This window comes from Rhamphochromis sp. 'chilingali' (genome assembly GCF_963969265.1).
Source record: "Rhamphochromis sp. 'chilingali' genome assembly, chromosome: 11".
Classification (NCBI taxonomy): Eukaryota; Metazoa; Chordata; class Actinopteri; order Cichliformes; family Cichlidae; genus Rhamphochromis; species Rhamphochromis sp. 'chilingali'.
This window is the reverse complement of record NC_137938.1, coordinates 38,607,565-38,634,427: the sequence shown is the minus strand read 5'-3', so window position 1 is coordinate 38,634,427 and position 26,863 is coordinate 38,607,565. Positions and strand designations below refer to the sequence as shown.

Here is a 26,863-nt window from a genome sequence, read left to right as displayed (position 1 = left end):
TCTGCACTCTGTCTTCCACAGACTCGGATTAACTTTATACTCACACAGTGAGGAAGAATAGGATCCCCACCTTGACCTTTGATCTCTAATCTCTGCAGCTGGAGGGAAATGGAGGAGCAGCCTGCAGCGGCTGAACTCTGCCGGCAGGGGGCGCCAACACACCTCAGCCGAGCCATCTTAGCTGGTCTGTGAGCCAGAGGTTACACTCCCCACGAAGAAACGCTGAACTCTGTCCACGTGACCTCCCCCCCCCCCCACACACACACACTTTTTTAATACAACTTTGAATTGTTTAAGTCGACAGAAATAGGTTCGATTATTTAAATCTAATACATTAATTTTGATTTTGTAAATATCTTTAATTCTTAGCAAGATGAACACAAAAAGACTGAACATGCTTTCTTGTTTGTTCAGGATTGAAAAAATAATTAAAAGAAAAACCAACAACAGAGCTGCTGCCTCGTCAGCTCCTGGCTGTGAACCCGGTCCCGGTCTTCCGGCGGCTGTGAACACGGTTCCCCGGCGGGGTGTTTTCGGCCGGGTTTCGGTTGGTCCCGCTGCGAGACTCGCTGCTGGTTTTGGTGCTCAGAAAAAGCGGGGGAGTGATTCCTCTTCACCCCGCCCCTCTCTGAAATCGTTCCACTACGTCAGCTCGTCCCGTCCGCTCGGTGAAGATGTCTGCGACGGGCTCAGGCGGCTGTGGACCCGGGCCCGCCTCGGGCGCCGGCTCCGGGGCGTCCAACCCGCGAAAGTTCAGCGAGAAGATAGCACTGCACACCCAGCGGCAGGCCGAGGAGACGGCCGCCTTCCAGGAGGTCATGATGGACATCACTTCGACCAGGGTGAGTGAGAGGCGGCGGCAGGAGGAGAGCTGCCGGAGGAAGCGAGGCCTTGTCCGGGCTCGTCGGGCTCCGGATAAGCGCTGTGCGGTGTCTCTGCGCGGCGCTTTGCTGAGATTTGGCGCTGTTTTAGCGGCAATCACCTCGTGGGGACGCAGTGTGTGGGTTTTGTTGGGTGTTTGTCTCTCCGGGACGCACTGCTCTTCATTTCCGATACATCGTTAGCGCTCGAAGCTAACGCGGCTAACTTGTCTTGTTTACTATGTTACGTGAACGTCGCTGTCAGCCTCGCAGTGCCCCGCAGAACTCCGGCCAAAAACCGGATATTTTAACGCGACGTCACCTCACGTCACACACACATATCCAACACCTTCGACTTAATTAATTCGGGGTGTTTATTTTGTCCCTTTGGCAACTTCGGCGTTAATGTCAGCCATTGACAGGCTTTGCTTTCATGTAGATGAAGCTCCCATTACTCGTGTTTTGTGCCTCCTAAGGAAAATAGTGTGATTTTATTTTTGATTTGTTTCTTTGACTTGTGGAACAAATATGTGCGTTTTACAGATCTGACGTGGTGATTTTATCTTTGTCCACCCTGCCCGGGAAAGATTACCTTAAATCGTGCATACTTTACACGGACTCTGGCCTGGCGGCGCCGTTTTAATGTCAGGGTGGGCGATTGGTTCGGATGTGTTAACGTCACCTTGTCATTGGTGATGTGTGGGTGTCACTGTGATCTGAAACACGCCCTCAGGTGTGAAGCAGGTGAGAGGGTCGGAGTGTGGAGGCAGGTGGTCTCTGCTGGTGTGTTTACTGTCGTGGGAAAATGTGGGAGTCTGGCTGTCAGTTTATTTTTGATGGTTTGAGGTCATTTCTGAAAATTTTTTACAAGTTTAAAGGTGTGTGTTTCTGAAGCTGGTGTTTTTGTTCTGTGAGTCCAGCCCGTGATGCTGCCGTGGGGTTTGGAGTTTTTAGGTGCGTTTGTGTAATTTTATTAGAACACACAGAAATGGTACTGAAATAATCACACAGTGGTAAAAGTTCATCCTTCAATACTTATTTTGGGTCAAAGTCAGCAAACCTTTATTTTGAAATAAATGCTTCAAAGTAAACCTTTATTCATTTTAGTTTCACATCAGATGTGACAGTGATTCTGCACATAGACCACAAAATTAAAGGTAGTTCAGGAGATGCCTGAAGGTGGCTGCTGAGTGGTGGGACTTGCGTATGGACCACGGTAGGCCACAGCTTCTCCCGGACTCAAACCAAAGAGCCGTGGGCCCGACGGCTGAACAGAAACACGAATGCTTCAGGCTGACATCCAGTCACGTCTTTCATAAACGTGTTTATTTCATACACGAGTGAATGAGAAAAGCTCACTGTTTATGAACGTGGTGGGCTGTGGAGGCATCTTTATACTCTTATTCTGAACGTTCAGCTGCTCTGTTCTTCCTGTCTGGAAGCTGTGAGTTGCTCTGGACGCTGCTGCAGGTCAGACAGTCTTCTTCCCCTCTCTGTTGAATTGCAGCTCCTGCTGATGGTCCTGGTTTGGTTCTGGAGGGTCACTCGGACCAGAACCTGCAGCAGATGCTGCACAGAGCAGGTCCAGGACCAGCAGCTGCAGCTTCTTATCATTATGAGGTGCTGTTTAGTTTCCTTGTGGGGTCGAGTTGGTCCTGAGAAAGGCCCTGGTTCTGTGCTGGTTCTGTGTAGCTCAGATGGATTTAGTCAGGCATGTGGATCCGGACTGATTGTTTAGGTCTTGTGTAAAGATTTTGTCCTCCAGGGTTTGTGAAAGCGTGATAAAACAGAAAATATCCTGAGGTTTGATGGTCTGACCCTCTGGTTTCATGATCCGCATCATTATTGGCTTGACCTCACTGACAGGTGACTGGTGTCAGAGCTGCTCAGTCACACGTCGGGTAGAAAGCTGCAGGTCTGTAGCAGATCCAGGAGTTTAACCCGAGGACATGATCGAGCTCTCTCTGAACTCATACAGTCATGTGAAGGAGGAGGATCTCACTGGACCCTCTGCAGTGTGAGACAAACGGAGTCCACCCCATGATTCAGCAGCTCGTTGATCCTCCCTCAGCAGTGACAGTTCCTGTGTGACTTTATCAGCCTGTCAGATCTCTGAGGAGGAGTTTGACTCCACTCTTCTTCACAGCGTTGCTGAAGTTTGCTCCATTCGTTTATGCACAGCTCTCTGAGCTCTGCACTCTGGACCGCTGCAGCAGCTCCGTCTGCGCTCGCTTCAGCGTCCTGCCGATTGGTCCGAGCTTCAGCTGCGGGACACATGGCCTCACTCTGACTCTGGAATACTCTGATGTACGGGGAGTTCACGGTCCACTCGGATCGTCATCCCTCCTCCACGGCGCTCACAGCGAGCAGTTTGCTGCTGTGCACTTTACTCTCGTCTGTTGCTGAAGTCTGCTGCGGCTTTACAAACCTCAGCTGGCTGTCGTGACCTTTAACCTTCTAAATGAGGCCTGTGGAGTCTGAGATCTGTGGGTTTTTCAGGATGAATGTGTTGGGATGTTCACTCCTGGGAAGATTGTGGCATCCTGTTAGCACACCTGAGTGCTGCAACACTTCTGCTTTTACACAGGTGCTCACACCTGCTGCTGAGTCAATCAGTGGGCAGCAGCTAGTTGCTCCTCTTGAGCTCCTCTGTAAGGATGGACGGGTTTCAGTGAGACTGGTGCTGTGAATCGTTTTTCTGCCTGTGACATGAATGAATGCAGAATAATCCAACCCTGAACATAGAGCTGGGCGATAGAACGATAACGATATGTATCGCGATATAACTTTTACTCGATAGAGAAATTAAGCTATCGCGATAGACCTCGCCGCTCTTGTCCTCTTTAAAAAAAAAAAAAAAAAAAAAAGGTCAGCCAATCCAAATTAAGCAGCGCAGAGCCGAACCAATCACAGCCGCAGCGTCACGTCGCGTGACTTGTTACGTACAGCACAAGTGCCAAGCTGCACGTGTTTGTTTGGGAAGCAGCCAGCGGGTAATGGAGGAAATGAGTGTGCCGACTAGAAAAATCAACCGAGCGTGACTGAAGAGAAAACAGATGATGGTTCCAACGCCGGAGAGATTGTCGAACGGAAGAGCCATAGAAGTTCCGTAGTGTGAAGGTATTTCGGCTATTTCAAGTCTGACAAAAACAGAGTAGCGTGCACTGTAAATGTGCCGAAAGCAAGTCTGGAAATACAATAAACTGGTGCATGCGTCACACTGTGCGCCACGTTATTGTTTCGGTGAAATGAATTTCTACAATACTGTTAATTCTACTCTCTGCAGTGTTTAAATGCTTACATATACACACAGTTACTGTCCCTCCACACATACGACTCGGTTCTGCTTCTATGCCCCAGCTTTGTTTACTTTTTCCCACCGAGGCTTCTAGACTTCTGATTGGCCAACATTTTGGCACGGTTAGGAATCTAGCGCCACCTGCTGCTTTGGCATGTTCATAGCAGCGTTTTCCTTCATTTCTGCCTTTATGTGTGGACGGGATTATTTTTTAAAACAGAAACGGAAAATCTCCGTTTTCAAAAATACCCGTGTACGTGTGGACGTAGCCTCAGTCTCTGACTGGAAGCGCTAATTCGTCATTCGGCTTTTGTCAGACTAAAGTAACTGTTACAACTGTTTGAAAAGCTCAGCTATACAACAAGGAGAGATTGAGAATTTCCTTTTAGTTCTCAGTTTATTGGATATTGACAAAAGTTAGTCAGTTTTGTCTGTTCTTCTGTAAAACAAACTAAGATTTATTTTTAGAATTAATATTTTGTTTCTAAGTGGAATTGACAGTTTAGTCTGTTTCGTTTGTTCTATTTTGAAACTTAAACGCTTTAGCGGCTGCCTTTTGTGTAGTTTGCAATATTTGCCTTTATTTATCTGAAAAAGTCTCATGTTCCTTAAGTACATCTACCCTGTTGAACTTATTATGGGAAATAAATATTTAAAAACAAGCTGCTGATTATTTCACATTTTACTTGTGAGCAACGGCACATTTAAATCTTACAAATATAGTTATTTGGCTTATATCGTGATAGATATCGTTATCGCCTGAAATGAAAAGAACATATCGTGATATGAAAAAATCTCATATCGCCCAGCTCTACCTGAACATGAATAGTGTTTGGTGCTCGCTCTCTGCGGGTCAGCGGTGCTGGTGTTGGTTGTTTAGAGGTGGGTAAACCTGCCGTCTGACATGCTGTGCCTCCTGTTTCACTTCACTGCTTTTCTTTCTGAACGAGGCCAGGTAAGAACACCTTTCGTGCAGGGCCAATACCTTCCTGTGTCTGCAGGCCACAACACGTAGCGTGGTTTTTCTTCTTTAGATTGCAGCTCGTCGGCAGTTTGACGTTCTTGCGAGAGGAAACGAGGCTGAGCTTATCTGATCTGAGAGCAGGTGATGGACATTCAGGTTTCCCCCCTTAGACCTGAGTTTGTAGCTCTGAGCGTGTTTCAGGTGTTTAATGAACTGAAGCCACAGCACGGAGATGTTCCCGAAGACGTCTCCGGTTTGGCGAGTTCGCTGCTTTCAGGGCTTCAGAGGGCGACGCCTCCAAAGGACAGCAGGCTACATAGACGTTCCCAGCAGCCTCTGAAGAGGAACGGCCCCTCTGCTTTTTGATCGCCGTCCATATGACTCTGTTTCTGCAAAGTCTTCCATATCTGAAGTAGGAAAAATGGCCAAACTCAGGGCTTGTTGAAAATCAGCCATTTGAAGCTGTAACCAAACGACTCCCAAAGAATTCAGCGATGAGTCAGTTTGTAAGGAAACGTGTACGGGTCACTGACTCAGGGCTGCGAGGAGGTGATCGCATGTGCAGTAAATCACCGTCACGCTCTCACAGGAAGGATGTCGGCTTTCAAGCGTTAAAATTAGAGCAGGATGTACTCTTCAAATGAATGTAGATCTGTGGCAGTGCAGATGAAGAAGTAAGGATAAACCCCCCACCCCCACCCCCGTGGGTTTTTCAGATCATAAACCTTATCAGCAGTCTGAGTGGGACGTCCTCGCACTGCAGGTGGAGCGTCACGTGGACACAGGACGGCGTTGTCGGCATAGAGGAGGATTCTTACAAAATAAAACGGGTCCATGTTGGAGTTAGCTCAGGCGTCCACAAACACATGGATGGAATATTTCTGAGCTAACGGTTTGCTGTGATTACACTGCCTCATTAGCGACGGGGAGCCATCTTTAATTATAACATTAGCGGTTTTCCAAATTTTGGGTTCAGAATTACAGGAAATCGGCTTTAGTTCGTTAAAAAGTTGCATTTCTGAACATGAAACTCTCATCCTGTGACAGCATGACGAGAAAATAGTCGCACGAACAGGGGCTTTTGTTTGGGTGTTGCTAAAGGTCGTTTTTGTGGGCGTGGCCTCCTGACGTTTTGTCCTGACTGAGAGGCAGACAGACGAGCTCACGCTGGTCACGCCGTCTCTGCGCTGATGTATACCGCAGCGTGTACGGCGCCTGCAGCCTGAAGCGATGGACACGGGTTGTGATCCTCATCAGCCTCGGCAGAGACGACGTCTCGGGCAGCGAGGAGATCCTTCACAGCCTGAGGAGACACTGTGGGTGGAGCTAGAGCTGGGCGATGTCTTTGTGAGGGAGGTCATCTCATTATGGAGGGAAAGCTTTTCAGTCCAGTTTGTGTTCTTCCAGCTGAGCTCTGTGCTCGGCACAGGAAGTCTGAGTTTATTTTCAGAGGCCTGCCTCTTCTCACGATGGAGATGATGGCAGCGGCGGGCAGAGTCCTAAGGCGGGAACAGATGTGTGGTTCGTGGCTGATGTCTCTGAATTCCCCAAACTTCACGGACAAAAAAGGAAATTGTTTGTTGTGATGAGTAAGTTTAGAAGTGGGGAACAGATGACAGCCTCGTGGCGTCACAGCAGGCGCTGATGGCGCCGTGCGAGCGCTCCGAGCTGCTGGTGGTTTCTGTGCAGGTCTTTGGAATGACATCATCAGCTTCCTCTGCAGAGGCCTCCTCCTCCTCGACGTTGTGCCGCTCGCGGTCCTGGCTCTGGTCTGTGGGACCCTCCAGAGCCCAACCGCGACCCGCTACACTCAGCAGACAGGAAAGGGCCGGGCTAGAAACTTTCAAAATAAAACCTGAGGCCATCATATTAGGCATAAGCTTTTTAGCACAAGTTGGATCTTTCATGTGGATAATGGAGCGTTTGAGCCGCTGTTCTGACTTCATTTGACTTTACTGTGCAGAGCAGCTTATATACAGATGAGGTCGAATAAAAGGTGGCAGCAGTTATGTCTACAGATGTTTATATCGCTGTACAGATGTGTTGATCAGTACATCTGCACATTGTCCGTAGTATTCTGGGATGCAGACGCGTGTACCTGTTTCTTTGTTCTGACCCCCGTGTTGGCGAGCGTGACCATAAACTGCAGCCTGATGCGTGGATGTAATGGCCGCTCGTTTGCGCCGCTCGGCCTGAATTAAACGGCGTTTGTGGACGAAGTTGAGCGTGGTTATGTTACGTGTCATGGAGGAGGAGCTGATGTTAAAGAGGAGGAGGTGCTGTGTCTGCCTCCTCCTCCTCCTCACCGTTTCCAGGAACGCTTCAGGAATACGTGGACGTGACGTGAACCCGACACAACCTGAAACCGTCAGAGCAGAACTCTGCGCCGTCTCCTCACATCTTAAGCTGCTCTTCAGTTAAACTGGCGCCGTCACTTCACTTCAGATAAGGAAATACCTCGGTGTTCACATCAACGAGGACCTCACTTGGAGCACACATACGGAATTCCTTATTAGTAAAGGCAGACAGCGCCTCTATCACCTGAGGCGTCTAAAGAGGTTTAAGATCTCCAAGAATATACAGAGGAGATTCTACACTGGTGTCATTGAGAGCATTTTGTGCAACAACATCACGGTGTGGTACGGGAACTGCACAGTACAGCAACAGAAAGCCCTGCAGAGGGTTGTGCGCACAGCTGAACGCACTATGGGAACATCTCTACCAGCACTGCAGGACATCTACGCTGAAAGGTGCAGATCCCGGGCCATCAGGATCATTAGGGACTCCAGCCATCCCGCCCACAAACTGTTCAGGCCACTGAGGTCAGGGAAACGCCTCTGTAGCCTGAAAACAAGAACAGAAAGGTTCAGGAGGAGTTTCTACCCACAAACAGTGAGACTCCTCAACCAAAAACGCAAACCGGATAATATGCTGGACAATCTCACACATAGTACATAATTCGCACTTTACTTTCTTCTTTCCTGAACCTTATCTTATCTTATCATATTATATACATTTGTACTTATGTAAATATGTATATTTTTATAGTTTTTCCTGTCTCTTAGTTTAGGTAAAAGTTTTTCTAGTATGTTTCTCACAGTCGGGGGGAGTATTTTTTAGCCAGGAAAAACATTTCACTGTATGTTGTACTAGCTATAACTACATGTGACAAACAAATAAATAAAGAAAGAAAGTAAAGAAGAAACGGCGTCTGCGCTCCGCTGCTTTAACCTGACGTCCAGCTTGGTCCCCGGTTCCTGGAGCCGGGGCGAACCTGAGAGCTCAGACGTTAACGCGGCGCGGCTTCGTCGTTGGTTTGATGCATTTGAGCCGCGCAGATGGCGAATGACTTAAATCTGTTCCTCTGACGGACAGATCCGTCCCTCGGGTTTGTTTAAAGCGAAGATTAAACAGGAAGTTGCCGCTGCGCTCCTCTTTGGTGATCATCCAATCAGAGCTGGACCTGGAGCCTGAAGGGGCGTGGTCAGAAGGTTGAACGAGTTCCGTATGGCAGAGGATTGAGCCTGAGCATGCTCTGGCTCCGCCCCCTTGCTTCTCATTTATGCACTGGTATTTGCAGGTCTACAAAGATTGTTCTCTTCATAATTCTGCTTCAGAGACTTGGGTGTAAGGTAACCACGGCGCCCTCAGTGGGGCCACCATCTTTGTATTTGGATGCTTTTATGACGTAAACAGTGATGTCATCAATAATCCCAAATCTGTGGCGGAGACCGGTGCGAGGAAGCGGCGTTTTTCTGTGCAGGCTGAGCGACTTGTGCGGAGGTGAAGGCGGAGTCAGGCGGAGGTGAACGTGGTGTAGACGATGAGAAGAAAGCAGGGCTTTTTTTCACTCTTATCTGTAACACCATCAGCGCTGCTCTTCTTCCCACATCCACCCCTCCGCCTGCTGCCCTCGCGTCACCACAGCACCAAAGCATTAAACGCAACCTTTGACGACATCACTGAAGTGAGCAGGTAACCAGGTGAAGTGATCACCTGGTTACCTGCTCAGGTAACGAGTCTGTATGGGGAAGCACGGTCGGTGAGTTGCGGCTCGCCGAGGTTGTGGTCGTCTCATGTATTTGATCTGAGTGACGGTGTTTTTTTTTCACAGCTCCAGGCCCAGAAGCTCCGCCTTGCCAGGAATCAGGGGCCGTACTATGGCGGCTCATTACCAAACGTGAACCAGATCGGCAGGACCCCTCAGGACTTCCAGGTAATCGACTGCTACTGCACTTTCACCCTGATGTCACTTCCTGTTTCTTTTCTTATGTCGTAGGTGCAGGACAGCGAGCGTCAGAGTATCGCTCGATCTCTGCTGACGTGATAAAGACGCCTGTTTTGTGTAAACGTTACTGCCTACGTTTGAGTATTGGAGTAATAAGGTGGAAATAAAGGTGGGCTGAGGATGGAGCCCTGTGGGGCTCCTGCAGAACATTTAAGGCGGTCTGATGCTTTCGGTGGTTTGCGTGCGGCAGATGTGATCAAAGCCACAGACGGTCTCTGTCGTCGCCTCTCATCCGCTTAGTTTCTCTTTTGGTTTGAATCTTTGGTCCTGATCGTATCTCTTTACTCTCCTCGTGTATATTTTTAATGCTTTTTTGTCCTTCCTGAAAAAAGAAATGTGAGGAAACGGCGCTCTGCCTTCAGCGTCAGTGTTTACTGATTCTTTTGTGACGAGGAAGACGATTGGCTCAGTGTTTTCTCTCCTTTATTCTGGAGTCAATCAGGCACCGGGTCTCTGCTGTGAGCTCCAATCAGATGTGGGCAGCAGGAGTTAGAAAGCCGAGCCCGCTCATCATCTCTGACTCATCAGTGTTTCCATCACACTCGGTCTGTAATGGCGCTGTTCGTGGCTCCTCCTACTCTGCTGCAGTGGAGCTGAGCGTGGACAGAACGTCTCTCAGGTGTTTGAGTTTCCTCCTGTGGGTCTGATGCAGATGGCTGATCCCACATTAAAGGATCTGTCTGCATCAGAGCGACCCAAACACACACAGGTAGCCTGCAGAAGCTCCACCCCCTGATCCAACGGGGTCTCTGTTGTGTGGCTTGTTAACGCCCTCCTGCAGCTGCTGATCCTCTGATCTAGGAAGGTCTCGTCTGCTCGGGGCTCTCCAGTTCTCCCCTGGGGTCGTGCGGGGAACTCTGGGACCGCGGTTGCCCCGGGACACGAGCTTCACTTTACAAACAGCCGTTGGTCCCTACAGGCTGACCTCACCGCCTCATCTTTGTTCAGTTTATTTGAATTATACTCGAAGATCAGACAAAAATGCTGTTTCAATAACCACAACATGTGTCAGTGAACGAATTCTCTGAGTAAATATCTGAGATTACAAATACTGAGCAGAGTAATCCTGACCAGGTCACATTATTATGGGCTTTTATTTTGAAGTGTGTGAGGCTTCCTGTTTCCTCAGTATTTACAGGTGTGGAAATGATGCTGACTCTGTCCTCTCCTCTCATTCCTCCCCTCTCTGTCCCCCCCCCCCCCCCCCCTCCTCAGGGCTCCTTCCCGTCCACTCTGGAGTCCAGTCGGGCGACGCGGCATCACGGGCTGGTGGAGCGAGTGCAGCGGGACCGCCGCTTCGTCTCGCCGGTCCGACCATATCGCAAAGTATCCTTCAGTTTACGCGAGGCTCCCTGTCTTATTCCAGATTGTTCCTGTGCTCCCGACTTCCTGTCTGTCTGTTTACTTCCTGTAAAGACTGTGAAACCTCTCAGCTGCACTTTGATTGCTGGGAACTATTTTCAGCAGCGGATGACCAAAAATCTGCAGCAGCAGCTCCAGGATGGAGTGTGGAATAAATCAGTGTGTGTGTGTTCGTGGTGACGGAGGATGGCGTGTCAGCTGACAGTGAGCGTTTAGAGATTTTGGCGTGGCGGTAAAATCCAGCGGTGGTGCACTCCTTCTCCTCTGTGGTCGCAGTGATGCGTCATGAAGCCAGTGTTTCAGCTTTTAGGATAACAGAAGGAGACAGGAAGTGCAGGAAAGGCGTCGGGCGGCGAGCTCACAGATGTCGATGCTTTATTGGACGGGTCGTTTTTGTCGCGCTCTTTCTCAGTCGTCCTCTGCGTCGATGGGGCGAGGGGGCGGGGCTGATGCTGAGAGCCACTGCGAGGAACTTTTATCTAAGAAACTCCGAGTGATCACGTTGAGTTTGTGTCACAGCAGCAGTGAAAAAGCTGCTCAGAAAAACAAGTCGTGCAGGCACGCTCGTCTCCACACTTGAAGCTCCTCCCATCTGACAGAAGTGCGACCTTTGACCTTGGTTTGAGTAAGAAGTTGTGGTGAAGCTCTGAGTTCTTCAGACTGCACTGAGCGTTCCCTGTGAGGGCGAGAGTTCAGAGTTCATCCTCTTCCGCTCGCGTCCTGCAGAAACCCCGATGATGAATCAGAAATAAGTTAACAATAAGTTTAAAGAAAAAAACGACATCGGGCTGTCGGGGTTAACGTGTTCTAACAGGGCGGGGTCATTCAAACCCGATGAGCTGATTTAGCCCCCGAGAAGCGACACAGGTGAGTTTCTACAGGTCAGCGTGGTGTCGGCGCCATCTGAAGCTCGTTTAGCTCCTCCTGATACTGAAACTGATGAAGCTCTGTGCTTTCCTTAACCTGCTGCTTCCTCAGATGGACAGCTCCCCGTACAGCCCCGCCTACCTGTCGCCGCCACCCGACCCCAGCTGGAGAAGGTGCTGTCTGTTAACCCCGCCCCCTGCTCTCCCCGCTGTGTGTGTGTCCGTGTGTCTGTCGGCAGGTCTGTTTCTTTGGTTTCGCTCCTGCTTGCTGTTCCCTCCTGAAGCCTCAGCGTCGCTGCAGTAAAACCTCGACGCTCCTCTGAGATCAGAAACCGGAGGAGATGAAGCTCCGCCTCAGGCTGTGAAGGAGACACTCTGCTGCAGTCTGACCCGTGAATAACATCTGTACACAGATGTTCTGTGATTGTGACGGGCGTTTAACCCGTGCTCCCGCAGCGCTCGAGGAAGACTCGCCTCCCCGCTGCAGTGACTGCGAGGTGACTTTGAGGCTTCAGAGGGTCCCGTGGTCCTCGCGTTGACCGAGAGGAGCCGATTCCAGCCTGTGTTCCTCCTGCTCTTCTTCTTCTTCTGGAATCTTTGGCTCTTTCTTCTTGGCTTCTTCCGCTGCTTCCTGCCTTCTTTCTGCGTTTCCTTCAGAGGGAGGCCGGCTTCCGAACTCCAGGTGTCCTATGAAGCTCCGCCCCCGCAGGTTTCTGCCACTGACTGGTTTCAGGTCTGCCTGCGCTCGCTCCACCTCCTTTGTAGGAGCACGGTGGCGTGGTCAGGTTGGGGGTCTGAGCACAAACTACGGTGGCGATAACGCACTCAGAAAAAAACCACAACAAAGCAGGAAGGGGGCGGGGCGGTTAAATGTCACAATGTGCAGAAACATCAGCTCAGATCGCGTCCAGCAAGCCTCCAGCTGAGCTGACCCCTCCCCGCCGCAGGCGGAGCGTTACGAGGACTGAAGGAGCCGCGGGACCTGAAATCCTCCACGCGAACGCCCCCACAGGGAGTGAAAACCACGACACATGAAAAGTGGGAGAAGCTCGACCTTCATCCTGCCGTCACAAACAAATGAACAGAATTCAACCGCTCGGGTTTGTTTGGCAGCTCAGGGCCACCGTACAGCAGGACCCGGCAGCTTGAGGCCGCGGAGCCTCCCTCTCTGCTTGGCTTGTTTGTCTCTGAGCCTCCTCCCTCTGCTCCTCTTCGTCACCCTTTGACTTTTCGTCGCTGCTTCCTGCTCGTCAGACCAAAATAACTTTGTTTTTGTCGATCATAAAGGAATTGGTCTGGAAACTTCCCCGGAGATAAAAGCCAGTTGTTTCGTCTCCCCACCACTGCACTCAACAGGTGAACCCTCCTCGTCCTCCTCTTCCTCCTCCTACCTTCACTTCCTCCTCTTCTTCCTTCCTGCAGCTGTAACCTTCAGAGTGGACTTTTAGAAGAATTAGATCTTTTCGATGCTTCAGACTTTGAAGCTTTCTTCCTTCCTTCATCGCTCGGCCCGAGCTGCTGCTCGTGAAAACCTCTGACCTCGGGTGCAGCAGCTGCTGTCACAGGTCAGAGGTCATGTTGTGCAGCTGTTTGCAGTCAGAGCGAGCCTCCTGCGGGGAGCCAGAAGTGCCAAAATCACATTAAACACTCCAATATTTCCTCTTATTGCCTGTTAGACGTTTTTACTTCCTGTGAGTGTCGGTTAAACATCAGGCCCAAGTAAATGGATCAGAATGGCTCCGCCTTCATTTACATACAGTAGCACAAATGCAGGAAGACGAGAGATCACATGACCTTCACCCCCGTGGAAACATCTGGAACTCGATCTGCAGATGATCCTGAAGGTCAGGTGTTTACTCCAAGGCAGCAAATCAGAGTGAAAGGTCAAAGGTCGATGAGTGAGCAGTAAAACACAGAAAACTGACGGCGTCGGAGTTTAGCTGCTCGTCCAGGACGAATATTAAAACCTGAAAGAAAACATCCAAACGTCGGGTCGCGAGGAGAGTCGCGATACATGCTAATGATTATTAGTTAATGATTAATCAGCACTGTGCAGGAGAAAAGACCAAAGTAATCATTGTTGTTATTACTATGTTTTTACACTCTGACATGACTAACAGCTGAGCATCAGTGAAAACATAAACAGATAAAACAAAAGTAAATGTCTGCGTTTTATTTTTTTCATGTTTTGTTGGTTTTTAAAGACAAATTCATTTATTTTTGAGTCGCTTCTTTTCATTTTGGCATTTTTGTCTCTCCGTAGTTCGAAAGAGCGTTTCTTTGGCGTCTCATCTCTTTGTTTCACCCTCGCTAACCTTCACCTCCTCCAAGCCTTTGCTCCTCTCCCCCTTTAACTCTCTGTCGGTGTCTCTCGCCCTTCAGGACGAACTCCGACTCAGCGCTCCACACCAGTGTGATGAACCCGCCCTCCGGAGACCCGTTCAGCACTGGCGGACCCACGCTCGCCCTCCAGAACGCCAGAATCGGCGGTGAGTGAAACCGAACCGAACAGACGCCAGCACAGGTGTGTGTTATCAGAGACTTGGAAGACGGTCCGTGTTCAGGGCGCGAAGCTTCAAACATGTTGGAAAGTTAAAGTGAAACTGTTCAGCAGGATTATCCTTTTTTAATAATTACAGGAAAACATTTAAATCCAGCTTTGATTGTAACGGCGACGACCTGAGCGGACACGTTTCAGTGATTCAGTATGTTTGTAATCACCACTGTGTGTGTGTGTGTGTGTGTGTGTGTGTGATGCTGCAGGTCAGAGCGACGGAGAGGGCAGAAGAAGTGAGTAACGCACATTTATCCTACGTCCAAAGGTCAAACTTCCTCTCACTGATGAATGACTGTGGATGTCAATAGAACAGGAATATTGTTTGTTGTCGGGCAGATGAGCATCTTTACAAAAGTAAAGACCAATAAGAGACTGTACAGGGCAAACATGAGAAGGATGCAACATAGTTACAAAGGAGAGTGCAGCTAGCAGGATAATCTTGTGCTGTATGTTTGTACAACAATGACAAATGCATGAAGGACGCCAGCTTTTCCCTCCTTGAGCTTTTCACATTAAAGCGTCACAGCCCTCCTCTCCATGTGTGAGTCACGGTGTTTTATGTCCCTCAGTGTTTCCATATCCTGTCCCTCCCATCGAGGAGAACGTGTTGGACGAGGGGAAGCTGATGAAACCCTGGGACACCAAGAAGGTAAAACCCACAGAAACACCATCTGCCTGTTTCACCCTTACATTAAATATTCACATTTATATTCATTTCTCCCTCCAATCTCCATAAATGTCCTGAGAGTATGCGAAGGACATTTCTCACTAGTTTATGGAAGTTAAATGAGTCAAAATCTCATTATCATCCTGACACAGCTGCTGCAGGGTCCGTTTTAGAAACATGTTGACATTTTAAGTTTTGTGTTTTTAGCTTGTTCTAAAGTTTACTGAGTGATTTTGTGTTTGATGCTTCTGAGTCATTTCTGTTATTCTGGATTTTTCTTTCCCAGCTGCCGTTGTTGTCATCCCGGCCGAAGTCCTGCGAAGTTCCCGGCATCAAGTAAGTCCCAAAAAGCTTCTCTTAATTCAATTCAATTCAATTTTATTTATATGGCGCCAAATCACAACAAAAGTCGCCTCAAGGTGCTTTATAGATACAGAGAAAAACCCAACAATCATATGACCCCCTATGAGCAGCACTTTGGCGACAGTGGGAAGGAAAAACTCCCTTTTAACAGGAAGAAACCTCCAGCAGAACCAGGCTCAGGGAGGGGCGGGGCCATCTGCTGTGATTGGTTGGGGTGAGAGAAGGAAGACAGGATAAAGACACGCTGTGGAAGAGAGACAGAGATTAATAACAGATATGATTCAATGCAGAGAGGTCTGTTAATACATAGTGAGTGAGAAAGGTGACTGGAAAGGAAAAACTCAGTGCATCATGGGAATCCCCCGGCAGCCTACGTCTATTGCAGCATAACTAAGGGAGGATTCAGGGTCACCTGGTCCAGCCCTAACTATATGCTTTAGCAAAAAGGAAAGTTTGAAGCCTAATCTTGAAAGTAGAGATAGTGTCTGTCTCCTGAATCCAAACTGGAAGCTGGTTCCACAGAAGAGGGGCCTGAAAACTGAAGGCTCTGCCTCCCATTCTACTTTTAAATACTCTAGGAACAACAAGTAGGCCTGCAGAGCGAGAGCGAAGTGCTCTGATAGGGTGATATGGTACTACAAGGTCATTAAGATAAGATGGGGCCTGATTATTTAAGACCTTGTATGTGAGGAGCAGGATTTTGAATTCTGGATTTAACAAGAAGCCAAAACAGGAGAAATCTGCTCTCTCTTTCTAGTCGCTGTCAGGACTCTTGCTGCAGCATTTTGGATTAGCTGAAGGCTTTTCAGGGAGTTTTTAGGACTTCCTGATAATAATGAATTACAGTCGTCCAGCCTGGAAGTAATAAATGCATAATGTATGTAAACAGAATTGGTCCTAGCACTGAACCCTGTGGAACTCCATAATTAACCTCAGTGTGTGAAGAGGACTCTCCATTTACATGCACAAACTGGAGTCTATTAGATAGATATGATACAAACCACTGCAGTGCAGTACCTGTAATACCTACAGCATGTTCTAATCGCTCTAATAGGATATTATGGTCGACAGTATCGAACGCTGCACTGAGGTCTAGCAGGACAAGCACAGAGATGAGTCCACTGTCAGAGGCCATAAGAAGATCATTTGTAACCTTCACTAAAGCTGTTTCTGTGCTGTGATGAGCTCTGAAACCTGACTGAAACTCTTCAAATAAACCATTCCTCTGCAGATGATCTGTTAGCTGTTTGACAACTACTCTTTCAAGGATGTTTGATATAAAGGAAGGTTGGAGATTGGCCTATAATTAGCTAAGACTGCTGGGTCTAGAGATGCTTTTTGAGTAAAGGTTTAACTACAGCCAGCTTGAAGGCCTGTGGTACATAGCTGATTATTAGAGATAGGTTGATCATATTTAAGATCGAAGAATTAATTAATGGCAGGACTTCTTTGAGCAGTTTTGTAGGAATGGGGTCTAAAAGACACGTTGATGGTTTGGAGGAAGTAATTATTGAAGTTAACTCAGAAAGATCAATTAGAGAAAAAGAGTCTAACTTAACATCAATGGTACTAAGAGTAGCTGTAGATAATATTACATCTGTGGGATGATTATTGGTAATTTTTTCTCTAATGATAAAAATTTTATTTGTGAAGAAGTTCATGAACGTTAAAGGGATTGTTGGCTCAACAGAGCTCTGACTGTTTGTCAGCCTGGCTACAGAGCTGAAGAGAAACCTGTGGTTGTTCTTATTTTCTTCAATCAGTGATGAATAGTAAGATGTTCTGGCTTTGTGGAGGGCTTTCTTATAAAGCAGCAAACTATTTCTCCAGGCTAAATGATGATCCTCTAAATTTGTGACACGCCATTTCCTCTCCAGCTTACGAGTCATCTGCTTTAGGCTACGTGTTTGAGAATTATACCACGGAGTCAGGTACTTCTGATTTGAGGCCTTAGTTTTCACAGGAGCTACAGTATCCAGAGTCGTACGCAGTGAGGAGGTGAAATTATTAACAAGATGATCGACCTCTGTTGGGGTAGCGTTCAGATAGCTGCTCTGCTCTATGTTGGTACAGGGCATTGAAGATGATAACAGTGGGTGGATTATATTCTTAAACTTAGTTACAGCGCTTTCAGAAAGACATCTACTGTGATAAAGTCTACTCTTCACCGCTGTGTAATCAATTATTGTAAAAGTAAATGTTATCAGGAAATGATCAGACAGGAGAGGGTTTTCAGGAAACACTGTTAAATGTTCAGTTTCTATGCCATATGTTAAAACAAGATCTAGAGTGTGATTAAAGTGGTGGGTGGGTTCTTTTACATTTGAGAGAAACCAATTGAGTCTAATAAAAGATTAAATGCCATGTTGAGGCTGTCATTTTTAGCATCTACATGGATGTTAAAATCACCCACAATAATTATTTTATCTGAGCTCAGAACTAAATCAGATATAAAGTCTGAGAAATCAGACAGAAACTCTGTGTAAGGCCCAGGTGGACGATAGATGATAACAAGTAAAACTGGTTTCTGAGTTTCACAGCTGGGGTGGACGAGGCGAAGCATCAGGCTTTCAAATGAATTAAAAGTCTGTCTGGGTCTTTGGTTGATTAACTCATTCACTGCCATTGACGTCTATAGCCGTCAATTGCAGTGAATGAGTCAATGGGTTTAACTCATTCACTGCCAATGGCTGGCAGTGAATGAGTTAATAGGCTGGTGTGAAAATTTGCTGCCACACCGCCCCCTCGGCCTGCGCTTCGAGGTTTCTGGTAGTTAGAATGACTCGGGGGTGTTGATTCATTTAAACTAACATAATCATCCTGCTGCAACCAGGTTTCTGTAAGGCAGAGTAAATCGATTTGTTGATCAATTATTAAGTCATGTACTAACAGAGACTTGGAGGAGAGAGACCTGATATTTAATAATCCACATTTCACTGTTTTACTCTTTGGTTCAGATGTGGATACTTTATTGTTCTTTCTTTGTAATTGTTTATGTTTAAGTTGTTTGTTGCTGGTTTTTAGTTTGTTTTTTGTCTGTGTGGGAGCTGACACAGTCTCTATGGAGATGGGTTTTTTGGGTGGGGGGGGGTAGCAAAAACCCATCTCCATAGCCGTTCTCTGTTAGTCTGTCGCTCCTGTTAGCCACACTCTGTCAATCTGAGTGATGCTTTAGCCTGATTTGTTAAGAATGGCCTGGTTTAACCGTTACCTGGAGACAGGTAAAGCTTCAGGAACTTGAGCTGTGATGTGAATCTCTCTGACCTTGTTCTGTTTCCTGTCAGTATCTTCACTTCCCCGGAGCAGCCGTCCACGCCGGCTCATGGTGTTCCCTCGGCGCTGAACACTGGCGGCTCGCTGCCTGACCTCTCCAGCCTCCACTTCCCCTCGCCACTGCCCACGCCACTGGACCAGGACGAACCGGGTTTCCCAGGGTCGTCCTCTTTGAGTGGTGGCAGCAGCACGGGAAACCTGGCCTCCACCCTCACCCAGCTGGGGATCAACGCCGCCAACGCGCAAGGAGGAAACGGCAGCTTCCACCACCCACCAGGTAAGTGAAGCTGTGACCTGTGAGTTTGTGCGTGGCTACAGGTGTTTAATGTCTTTTTGTAACCGCACACGTTTTGCGATGTGTTGAACTGCAGTCTGTCGTGTTAGCAGTGAAATGATTGACAGGTGTGAAATCTGTGCAGGTGAGAGCAGAAAAGGGCTGCAGCTATCGATTATTTTAGTAATCGAGTAATCTATTGACTATTCCATCGATTAATTAAGTAATCGGATAAGAAATACTTTTGTCTTATTAATGGGCAATAATAACAGGTCTGTCAGAACAAAGGTTGGTTTTAAAAACGGCAATGTTTTACTGCACACAACATAAACTAAACCCCCGATTGTATTCACGCTATATTAGGATTACATTTTTCAAACAGTTTTTGTGCTGCTGAGAACAACGTTATGATGCTGCAGATGTTTATTAATATAAATAATAACTCAGCGTCCAGCCTGACGACCCTCAGGTCAGCGCCTCGTGTACGTTTGTATTGATTTGTGAAAAAAAGCTTTTAAATAAACAACATTTAACATTGTTTCACTTTCAATGTGAAAAATGTTACAAAAGCCTTGATAGGGTCTCGTACACCCCACGCCCTCCTTTAGACACACCCCTGTTCGCTTCCACGTGTAATAGGACGGCCGCAGTCGGCCAATATCAGACTAAGTTATCAGGAACTTCTGCTGAACAGCTGCTGTTTCCTCAAGATCTGAGTCTCCATTTGTTTCTCGAGAGGCTGTTTGGGACAGCGGTGACTCGGCGGGACCACACACGGTACAGGAAGTGAGTCCGTGGTCCCGTGTTTCAGAGTAATGTCTGCGACGGCAAGTCGGACAGGTCGTGCTGTTAGCTGCTGAAACGTGCGAAGGTCCGGGAGAATCAGGAAGACTGAAGCTGCCGTAGGAGGATGAGAGTTTAGGGTGGAGAACCAGAGGGTGTAGTCGCCGCAGCAGAGGCCACTCTTCCTGGAGCCCCCCAGGGGTGTGTTCTGAGCCCCCTGCTGTACTCTTTGTACACATATGACTGTGTGGCCACTACCAGCTCCACCACCATCATCAAGTTTGCTGACGACACCGTCGTGGTGGGCCTGATCTCTGATAACAACGAGACGGCCTACCTGAAGGAGATTAGGAATCTGGAGAACTGGTGCCAGAGGAACAACCTCCTTCTAAACGTCAGTAAGACAAAGGAGCTGATAGTGGACTTCAGCACTAAGCAGGAGAGGAACTACCAGACCCCCGTCATCAACGAGTGCCCAGTGGAGAGAGTGGACAGCTTCAAATACCTCGGAGTTCACATCACGCAGGACCTGTCATGGTCCTGTCACATCAACACCGTGGTGAAAAAGGCCCGACAGCGTCTCTACCACCTCAGACGCTTGAGAGACTTCCAACTGCCCTCCAAGGTGCTCAGGAACTTTTACTCGTGCACCATAGAGAGCATCCTGGCGGGAAACATCTTAACCTGGTTCGGGAACAGCACCATGCAGGACAGACGAGCTCTACAGAGGGTTGTGCGGTCAGCTGAGCGCACCATCCGCTCCGAGCTCCCTGACCTGCACTCAATCTACAGCAGGCGGTGCTGGACCAAGGCCAGGAAGATGGTGAAGGACCTCAGCCATCCCAACAACAGACTGTTCTCTCTGCTGAGGTCAGGAAAGCGATTCCGCTCCCTGAAGACCAACACAGAGAGACTGAGGAGGAGCTTCTTCCCGCAGGCGATACGGTCTCTCAATCACACCACCACACAGTACTGACCCACACATATGGTTCTTACACACACACTGGACTTTCTGGACTTTGTTTTTGCACAACACTGGTCACTATATTCTTCATTTCCGGTTAATACTTGTACAGCTGCTGTTATTGTGTATATATTTATTTAGATTTAGATTCCTTCATACATTCTTATATAGTTCTATATTGTGTATTGTGTATTTTGTTGTACAGTTATTTTATTTTCAACTTTAATTTATATATTTATCTTTATCTTATTCTTCCCAGTTAAATTTACCCTTCATTCTAATTTGTGTTGTACAGTTATTTCCTTTTTAACCTTAATTTATATTTTATTCCTTCCTAGTTAAATTTACCCTTTTTAATTTTTCATATTTATTTCCTATCTTATTCATAGCCTTTTCCTTTTTTGTTTTCTTTAGGTCACGAGCAGTTGTCCAAGCATTTCACTACATATCGTACTGTGTATGACTGTGTACGTGACAAATAAAAAAAATTTGAATTTGAATTTGCTGCGGCGTTTCTGACAGCGAGCGGCTCTTCTTTTGAGCTCTACTGTCAGAGTCGGCAGAGGAAGTCCGTGGGCGAGCGCTAAATTTAACCCGAGAGGAGGATTTTTGTTGAGGGAGGAAGCGGCGTCGGAAAATGTTGAGTCGTCTGTGAGGCAACCTCAGGCAGGAAGTGGCTGAGAGCTCGACCTCAGGTTACCGTCTGCATCGTTGTCCCGTGCTCTGACAGGCTGCGGACCAGGTGGACGAGGGAACGCGTGTTTATTGTAAATGAGGTCAGACAGGAACTGCAGGTAATGTTTACACCTGCTGCGACCTCCTGGGACGGAGCTGGTAGATGGCGAGGTGCGATCAGCTGAGTGCTCGGTGTTAACGTTGTTGTTGTTCTTGTGTCTTTCAGGACTCCTGGCATCGTTACAGAGCACGCTCGGTAACCCCTCCCTGCAGTCATCACTAAGCAACCCCAACATCCAGTCATCACTCAGCAGCCACTCCTTCTCAAACTCCCTTAGCTCCGCCTCCCTGCACTCATCGCTCAGCAACCCCTCGCTGCAGTCGTCCCTGAGCTCCTCGCCGTCGCTGCCATCCTCCCTCAGCAGCCAATCGCTGCACTCGTCTCTCAGTAACTCCTCCCTCCAGTCTGCGTCCAGCGGTAACCCTGGTTACAGCAGCGGCGTGGGCGGCTCTGGCTCCTGCTCCTCCTCCTACTCGCCACTGATGAGTGGGCAGGGCCAGCCACCGCCGCAGCTCAGCACGTCGCCGCGCCGCCGCGTCCAGCTGTCCCCGCTCATCCTGCCGCTGGGCGGCGACTCACGGCGGCATCACTCCAAACAATTCTCCCCGACTATCTCACCCACCCTGTCCTCCATCACACAGGTAAGCGATCACCTGTTCAAAATCAATACAAACAGGAAGTGATGCAGTTTAACAGAGTTTCCCGGGGTTAACGTCCCGCTTCCCTCTGCAGGGCGTCCCGTTGGACACCAGCAGGCTTCCTGTGGATCAGCGGCTGCCTCCGTACCCGCTCAGCCAGTCCCACCAGCACCAGCCCGGCGCGCAGCAAACGACGCTGCCTCAGCACCACCACCAGCCGCCGCTCCGCCTCCAGCAGCCACGGCCCAGCAGCCAGCAGCAGCTCCACCTGCAGAACATGCGGAACCAGCACCTGCAGCAGCACTTCGGAGCGGTACGTCCCCAAATTCAGTCCTGATTCTAAAGTTCCCCTCCGTTAGCTCTGGCGCTCACCACCGTGTTTCCTCGCAGCAGCAGAGGCTGATGGGACCGCAGATGAGCGCAGCGCCCCCTGTGAAGAGCGAGGGCGTGCCGGAGCAGTGCGTCCAGACCTCCTCCTCGTCCTCACTCTGCCACGCCAAACAGGAAGCGGAGCAGCAGAGAGCCGGCCTCCATCAGCACCAGCAGCACGCCGGCCACAGCCTCCCCGCCGACATCTACAACGTGAGTGACCTCTGCCGCCAACGCTCAAGTTAAACACATACACTCGCCTTAAAGTAGGCGGAGCCGGCCGCTGTCCCTGCAGCATAATGCTTCGTAATGCTTCGTTCTGCTGACGCTCAGGTCGCGGCGCCCATGCACGAGCAGTTCTGATTGTTTGAGACGTGGATTTCGGAGTTGTTGTGGTTTTGCTGCGTGTTTGTGGCGGATGCTGGCGTGTCCCACGTGATGATGTCGTCGTTGTTCACGTGGCAGATAAACTCCTGAGACTCGTCTGTGTCAGGGTCAGAGGTGAGGTCCTCCCACCTGGATCAGCTGGTTACTCTTCAGCAGTGACTTCATCAAAGACGTGTTACCGTGAACACTTTCAGAGCACGCAGACGTGTTTCCATCTTGACATTTTTTTGCAGCAGTTTGTGACCTCACGAGGTCAACTGCACTTCCTGGTTCTGAGGAGCAGTTAGAGGCCACGCCCATCATCACGCCCATGACACTCTACTTGGGGAGACCTGTGGAGCGGGCTCTCAGCCGGGAGGAGGACGCTCCGTCTGTATTTCGACGGCAACGGCTGTTAAACAAGCACCAAAATTTCATCTGTGCGCAGGTCATAGGGGGAGGAGTCACCTCCACCTGGTTTGAGGTAACGCCAAGGGGTGTGAAGGAGACCATTCCTCGCTCAGTGTGTTGCTGTTCCGGCCTCCAGGATGTGAAACATGCCGGAGGCGCCTGGCTGTGACTCCTGGGATGTGACTGCAGCACGAGTGTGGTTACTATAAAGCAAATAAGCCAATCAGGAGCGGCGCTCTGAGTGCGTATCTCGTAGTTTAGCGTCAGCGAAGGATTTCTGCTCTGAAAGTTTGTCTTCTGAGTAGGGGTGGGCGATATAAACGATATACAATAGAAACGACATAAATTTGGCCAACGATAGAGATTTTGACTATACCGCTCTACCACGATAGCGCATGTTGATGATGTCATCAAGCTGCGCCTGTTTTGGTCGAAAGCATCATGGGCAGTGTAGTCCGTGCTGCAGGGAGAATGGACTGCCGTACCCGTGATGTGTCTGTGAGCGAGGGAGGGAGAGAAAGGAAAAGTACGAGCTGTCACCGAGCAGAAACGGGAGCTGGAAGCATGTAAATATAATAATAACCACTGCAGCCAAACAGAGAGCCTGACGAGCCCAGCTGTGAGTAAGCTGTTAAGACTCGACTGCACGCTGTGTTCCTGTTTTCCTCTGAAACAATAAAGTTCTGTTGCAGCAGCCTTTCAACGCCTCTCTCTGTCTCTCGCTAGCAAAGTGAAGCTAGTTTTCAGCTACGAGCCCGACACGAACCCGACGTATCAGCCAGAGGTCCCTTTACTATGGTTCGGAGCCGCGGACCTTCAGTAATAGTAATAAATCACATTCATGTAGTTGTAAACAGCATGATAATATATTAAGTAATCCAAAGTAATCAGAATACGTTACTCTCATTGAGTAATGTAACGGAATATGTTACAGAATACATTTTGGGGCATGTAATCTGTAATCTGTAGTGGAATACATGTTAAAAGTAACCTTCCCAACACTGCTCCTGACTGAAGTTTGGCCCGTGTACAGCATCCTGCTATGCGATTGCATTTGTCCCTGACCACCAGAATCCCTCACGTTAACTTTTATCGAGTGGAAAAAAAGTTGGCTTCATCCTCCAGCTTCACTGTGCTAATGTTATGCTAACATAGCTGTGTCGCTAGCAATCACGTAGCACATCATTATATAGCAGGTAGTCCAACTTCAGTAACCCTGCAAACGCCACTGCTGTTTAGTTTTCTGTCTTTATGTTGGAAGTGGCAGCAGAGCTGTACGTTTGAATTAGTTTCAAAAATCTCAGTCAGAACATGGTATGAAATGTTTAGGTGGAAACTAGCGAGCTAACTTCCTGCTAACTTCTAACTCCGTTAAATTTAATAAATTCTGTTTTCCACTAGGTGTGAATGTGCGAGTGAATGTGAATGGTTGTCTGTCCCTGTGTGTTAGCCCTGCGACAGACTGGCGACCTGTCCAGGGTGTACCCCGCCTTTCGCCCTATGACAGCTGGGATAGGCTCCAGCGCCCCCTGCGACCCTGAAAAGGATAAGCGGAAGCGAATGGATGTCTGGATGTTAAACTTAATTGTTACACCTGCTAAAGCAGCAACGCTGATGATTTAATTAAAGATGAAAGAATTTAGACCGTTTTTAACTCTGTGTTCGTTTGACTTTGGGACCTGAAGCAGACGGAGTTTTGGACCCAGATTACTCCGTGAAGCTCCTCCCTACGGCAGCCGTAATGCTCTGACATCCATCAAGCAGTGCGGCTTACCAAAGTTACACTAAAACATTATTTAACAGATTTCTGCAGCCAAAATCAGTTCGAGGTCAGTAAGCACAACCAGAATTCATACATAAGGAACACTCTCGATTTTTGAGAAAATTAAAGGATTTTAAGTCCTTATAGTGTGGAAAATACGTTATACAGAAGAAAAGAATATATCGTGATGTATATCGTTACCACACGTGCTTCAAATTATACCGCGATATGGATTTTAGGCCATATCGCCCAGCCCTACTGCTGAGAGATAGTGGCGTTCCCGGGACAGACGCCAGACACGGGCCGTCCTGGAGGAGGCAGAAGGCGTAAACATCAGCACGCTAGTGAGGACGCTGAGAGTCATGTGACCAACATGAGGCTGACACCAAACAGATTAGTTTAAGTGTGTGTCTGCGCGCGTGTTTTACATCCTCGGCTGAAACTGGATTTAATCACTTTGTCTTTCTGTTGTCTTTTTCCCAGGATGCTTTGCTCAGCTCTCTGCTGGACGACCCCTACCTGAGCCTGCAGCTCACCGGCAGATCTGAGCAGCAGGTAAAGGAGTGATGTCACATGTTTGAATAGAAGGAGCTGATTGGTTGTCAGTATAGCTGCAGGGTGTTTGTAAGAGGGGCTGAGATCGTCTGAGCATGTGCGGAGGAGGGAGGGTGGAGGATGAAGGTGGAGAAGAGAAGGAGGTGCAGAGGGTGGGTGGGACAGAAGGAGATGGAGGCAGATGATTGGCTGTGGAGCTCAGGTGGAGGGTAGAGTTTCATCTGTATTCTTTAGCGTGGTTGGTTAAAGAGGTTAAAGTTCATGCTTCTTCAGGTTTTGATGATTTTGAGGATGACCCTCCTGCGCCGTGACAGCCCATCTCAGTTCTGCGCGGCATCTCTATCGAGTCACGTGACCTCAGCTTTCTCTTCCCGTTGCAGTTCGCCACAGAGACCCAGGCCGACATGCTGTCCCTGAACCACAGCGGTCTGAGCTGCAGCGCAGACAAGAACCAGTTCCCCTCCAACAGCCAGGGGGCGCTAGACCTGCAGGACCTCAGTGACCAGCAGCTCCTCAACAATCAGAACCAGAACTTCAGCGGGAGCGACGGACGACATAACGTGCCCAACATCATCCTCACAGGTCAGCGAGACGCGAGCCAAGCGTCGTGTTTTCTGTTTGTTTCTCCTGCACGCCTCTAAACCCCTCCCCCTCCGTCTGCAGGCGACTCTCCGACGGGCCTGTCCAAAGAGATCGCCAGCGCGCTGTCCAACGTCCCCGGCTTTGAGATGGACTCCTTCTCGCTGGATGACCAGCTCCGGATGGACCCGCTGTCCCTGGACATGCTGGAGGGCAACCTGATGCTGGCCGACCCGGCCGTGGAGGACTCCTTCCGCTCGGACCGGCTCAAGTGACGCCGCCGACGCTCCGGGAACGGCGCCCGCACCTGGAGAGGACTCCACCCTTCCGTCGCTCCCCCACAGCCGGTCTGTCGAGCGAGCTTTGGAAGAATGCGCCTTCATCGATGAAGGAGCTGACATCTGTGTTGGGGGAGGGATAAACTGAAGGAGGCGGAGCCTCACTGTCAATGGCACTTAAACTGAAAACGCTCTCGCTTGCTTGAAGTCAGAAACCTGCTGCAGCTTTCTGACCACTCCCCGCCCACACCCGGCCGTCATGATGGCGTCACGCCACAGGAGCGGAGGCGTGAGAGCGGTGTGGAAGCCACTTTCTGCTCTGACAGCTACTTTAACAGGAACTTAGCCATGACCCCTGACCTTTGTCCTCTGACTTCTGTCCCCTGACCGTGCGTGCTGCTTCTGCTCGGGCTGCTCCGCTCTTTTATGCAGAACTCATTTTGACGTGTGAGCATGCTCCGACCCGCCCACCTTTACGTTGCCTCTGACTGGACACGAGCGTCGACCTACAGCAGCTGAGCATTGCCGAGTTTTATCCCGCCGAGGCTCGTCAGGAGAACACGCCCCTCAGCTGGAGAACTGCCGTGGCTGCACGGCGTCTGTACATGAAGAATGGACACACCCACCATGTCCCGCTTCGGCGCTGTGAG

General features: G+C 49.0%; 1 protein-coding gene across 3 annotated transcripts; it reads left to right on the top strand.

Annotated features, from left to right (window-relative positions):
• The first annotated feature begins 584 nt into the window (after positions 1-584).
• LOC308406094 (CREB-regulated transcription coactivator 2) lies at positions 585-26,428 on the top strand. 3 transcript variants are annotated; one of them, XM_080896925.1, is made up of 16 exons: positions 586-842; positions 9,237-9,338; positions 10,626-10,736; positions 11,751-11,812; positions 12,926-12,994; positions 14,021-14,127; positions 14,402-14,428; positions 14,765-14,844; positions 15,149-15,198; positions 18,510-18,775; positions 21,421-21,896; positions 21,988-22,206; positions 22,287-22,475; positions 25,285-25,356; positions 25,737-25,938; positions 26,020-26,428. In XM_080896925.1, exons 1-16 carry the CDS (start codon positions 675-677, stop codon positions 26,208-26,210), a joined length of 2,391 nt encoding a protein of 796 aa, XP_080753051.1. In that variant the 5' UTR covers positions 586-674; the 3' UTR covers positions 26,211-26,428. The 3 variants fall into 3 exon arrangements, with proteins under 3 accessions (XP_080753052.1, XP_080753051.1, XP_080753050.1); XM_080896924.1 differs by having other exon boundaries at positions 22,284-22,475; XM_080896926.1 differs by lacking the exon at positions 12,926-12,994 and having other exon boundaries at positions 585-842; positions 22,284-22,475.
• The last annotated feature ends 435 nt before the right edge of the window (positions 26,429-26,863 follow it).

Excerpts from the sequence above, each read along its gene's own strand:
- LOC308406094 (XM_080896924.1), top strand. The coding sequence starts at position 675 with ATGTCTGCGACGGGCTCAGGCGGCTGTGGACCCGGGCCCGCCTCGGGC. Across the intron at positions 10,737-11,750 it reads CGGTCCGACCATATCGCAAA|ATGGACAGCTCCCCGTACAG; the intron begins GTATCCTTCAGT and ends CTGCTTCCTCAG. Across the intron at positions 15,199-18,509 it reads TGCGAAGTTCCCGGCATCAA|TATCTTCACTTCCCCGGAGC; the intron begins GTAAGTCCCAAA and ends GTTTCCTGTCAG.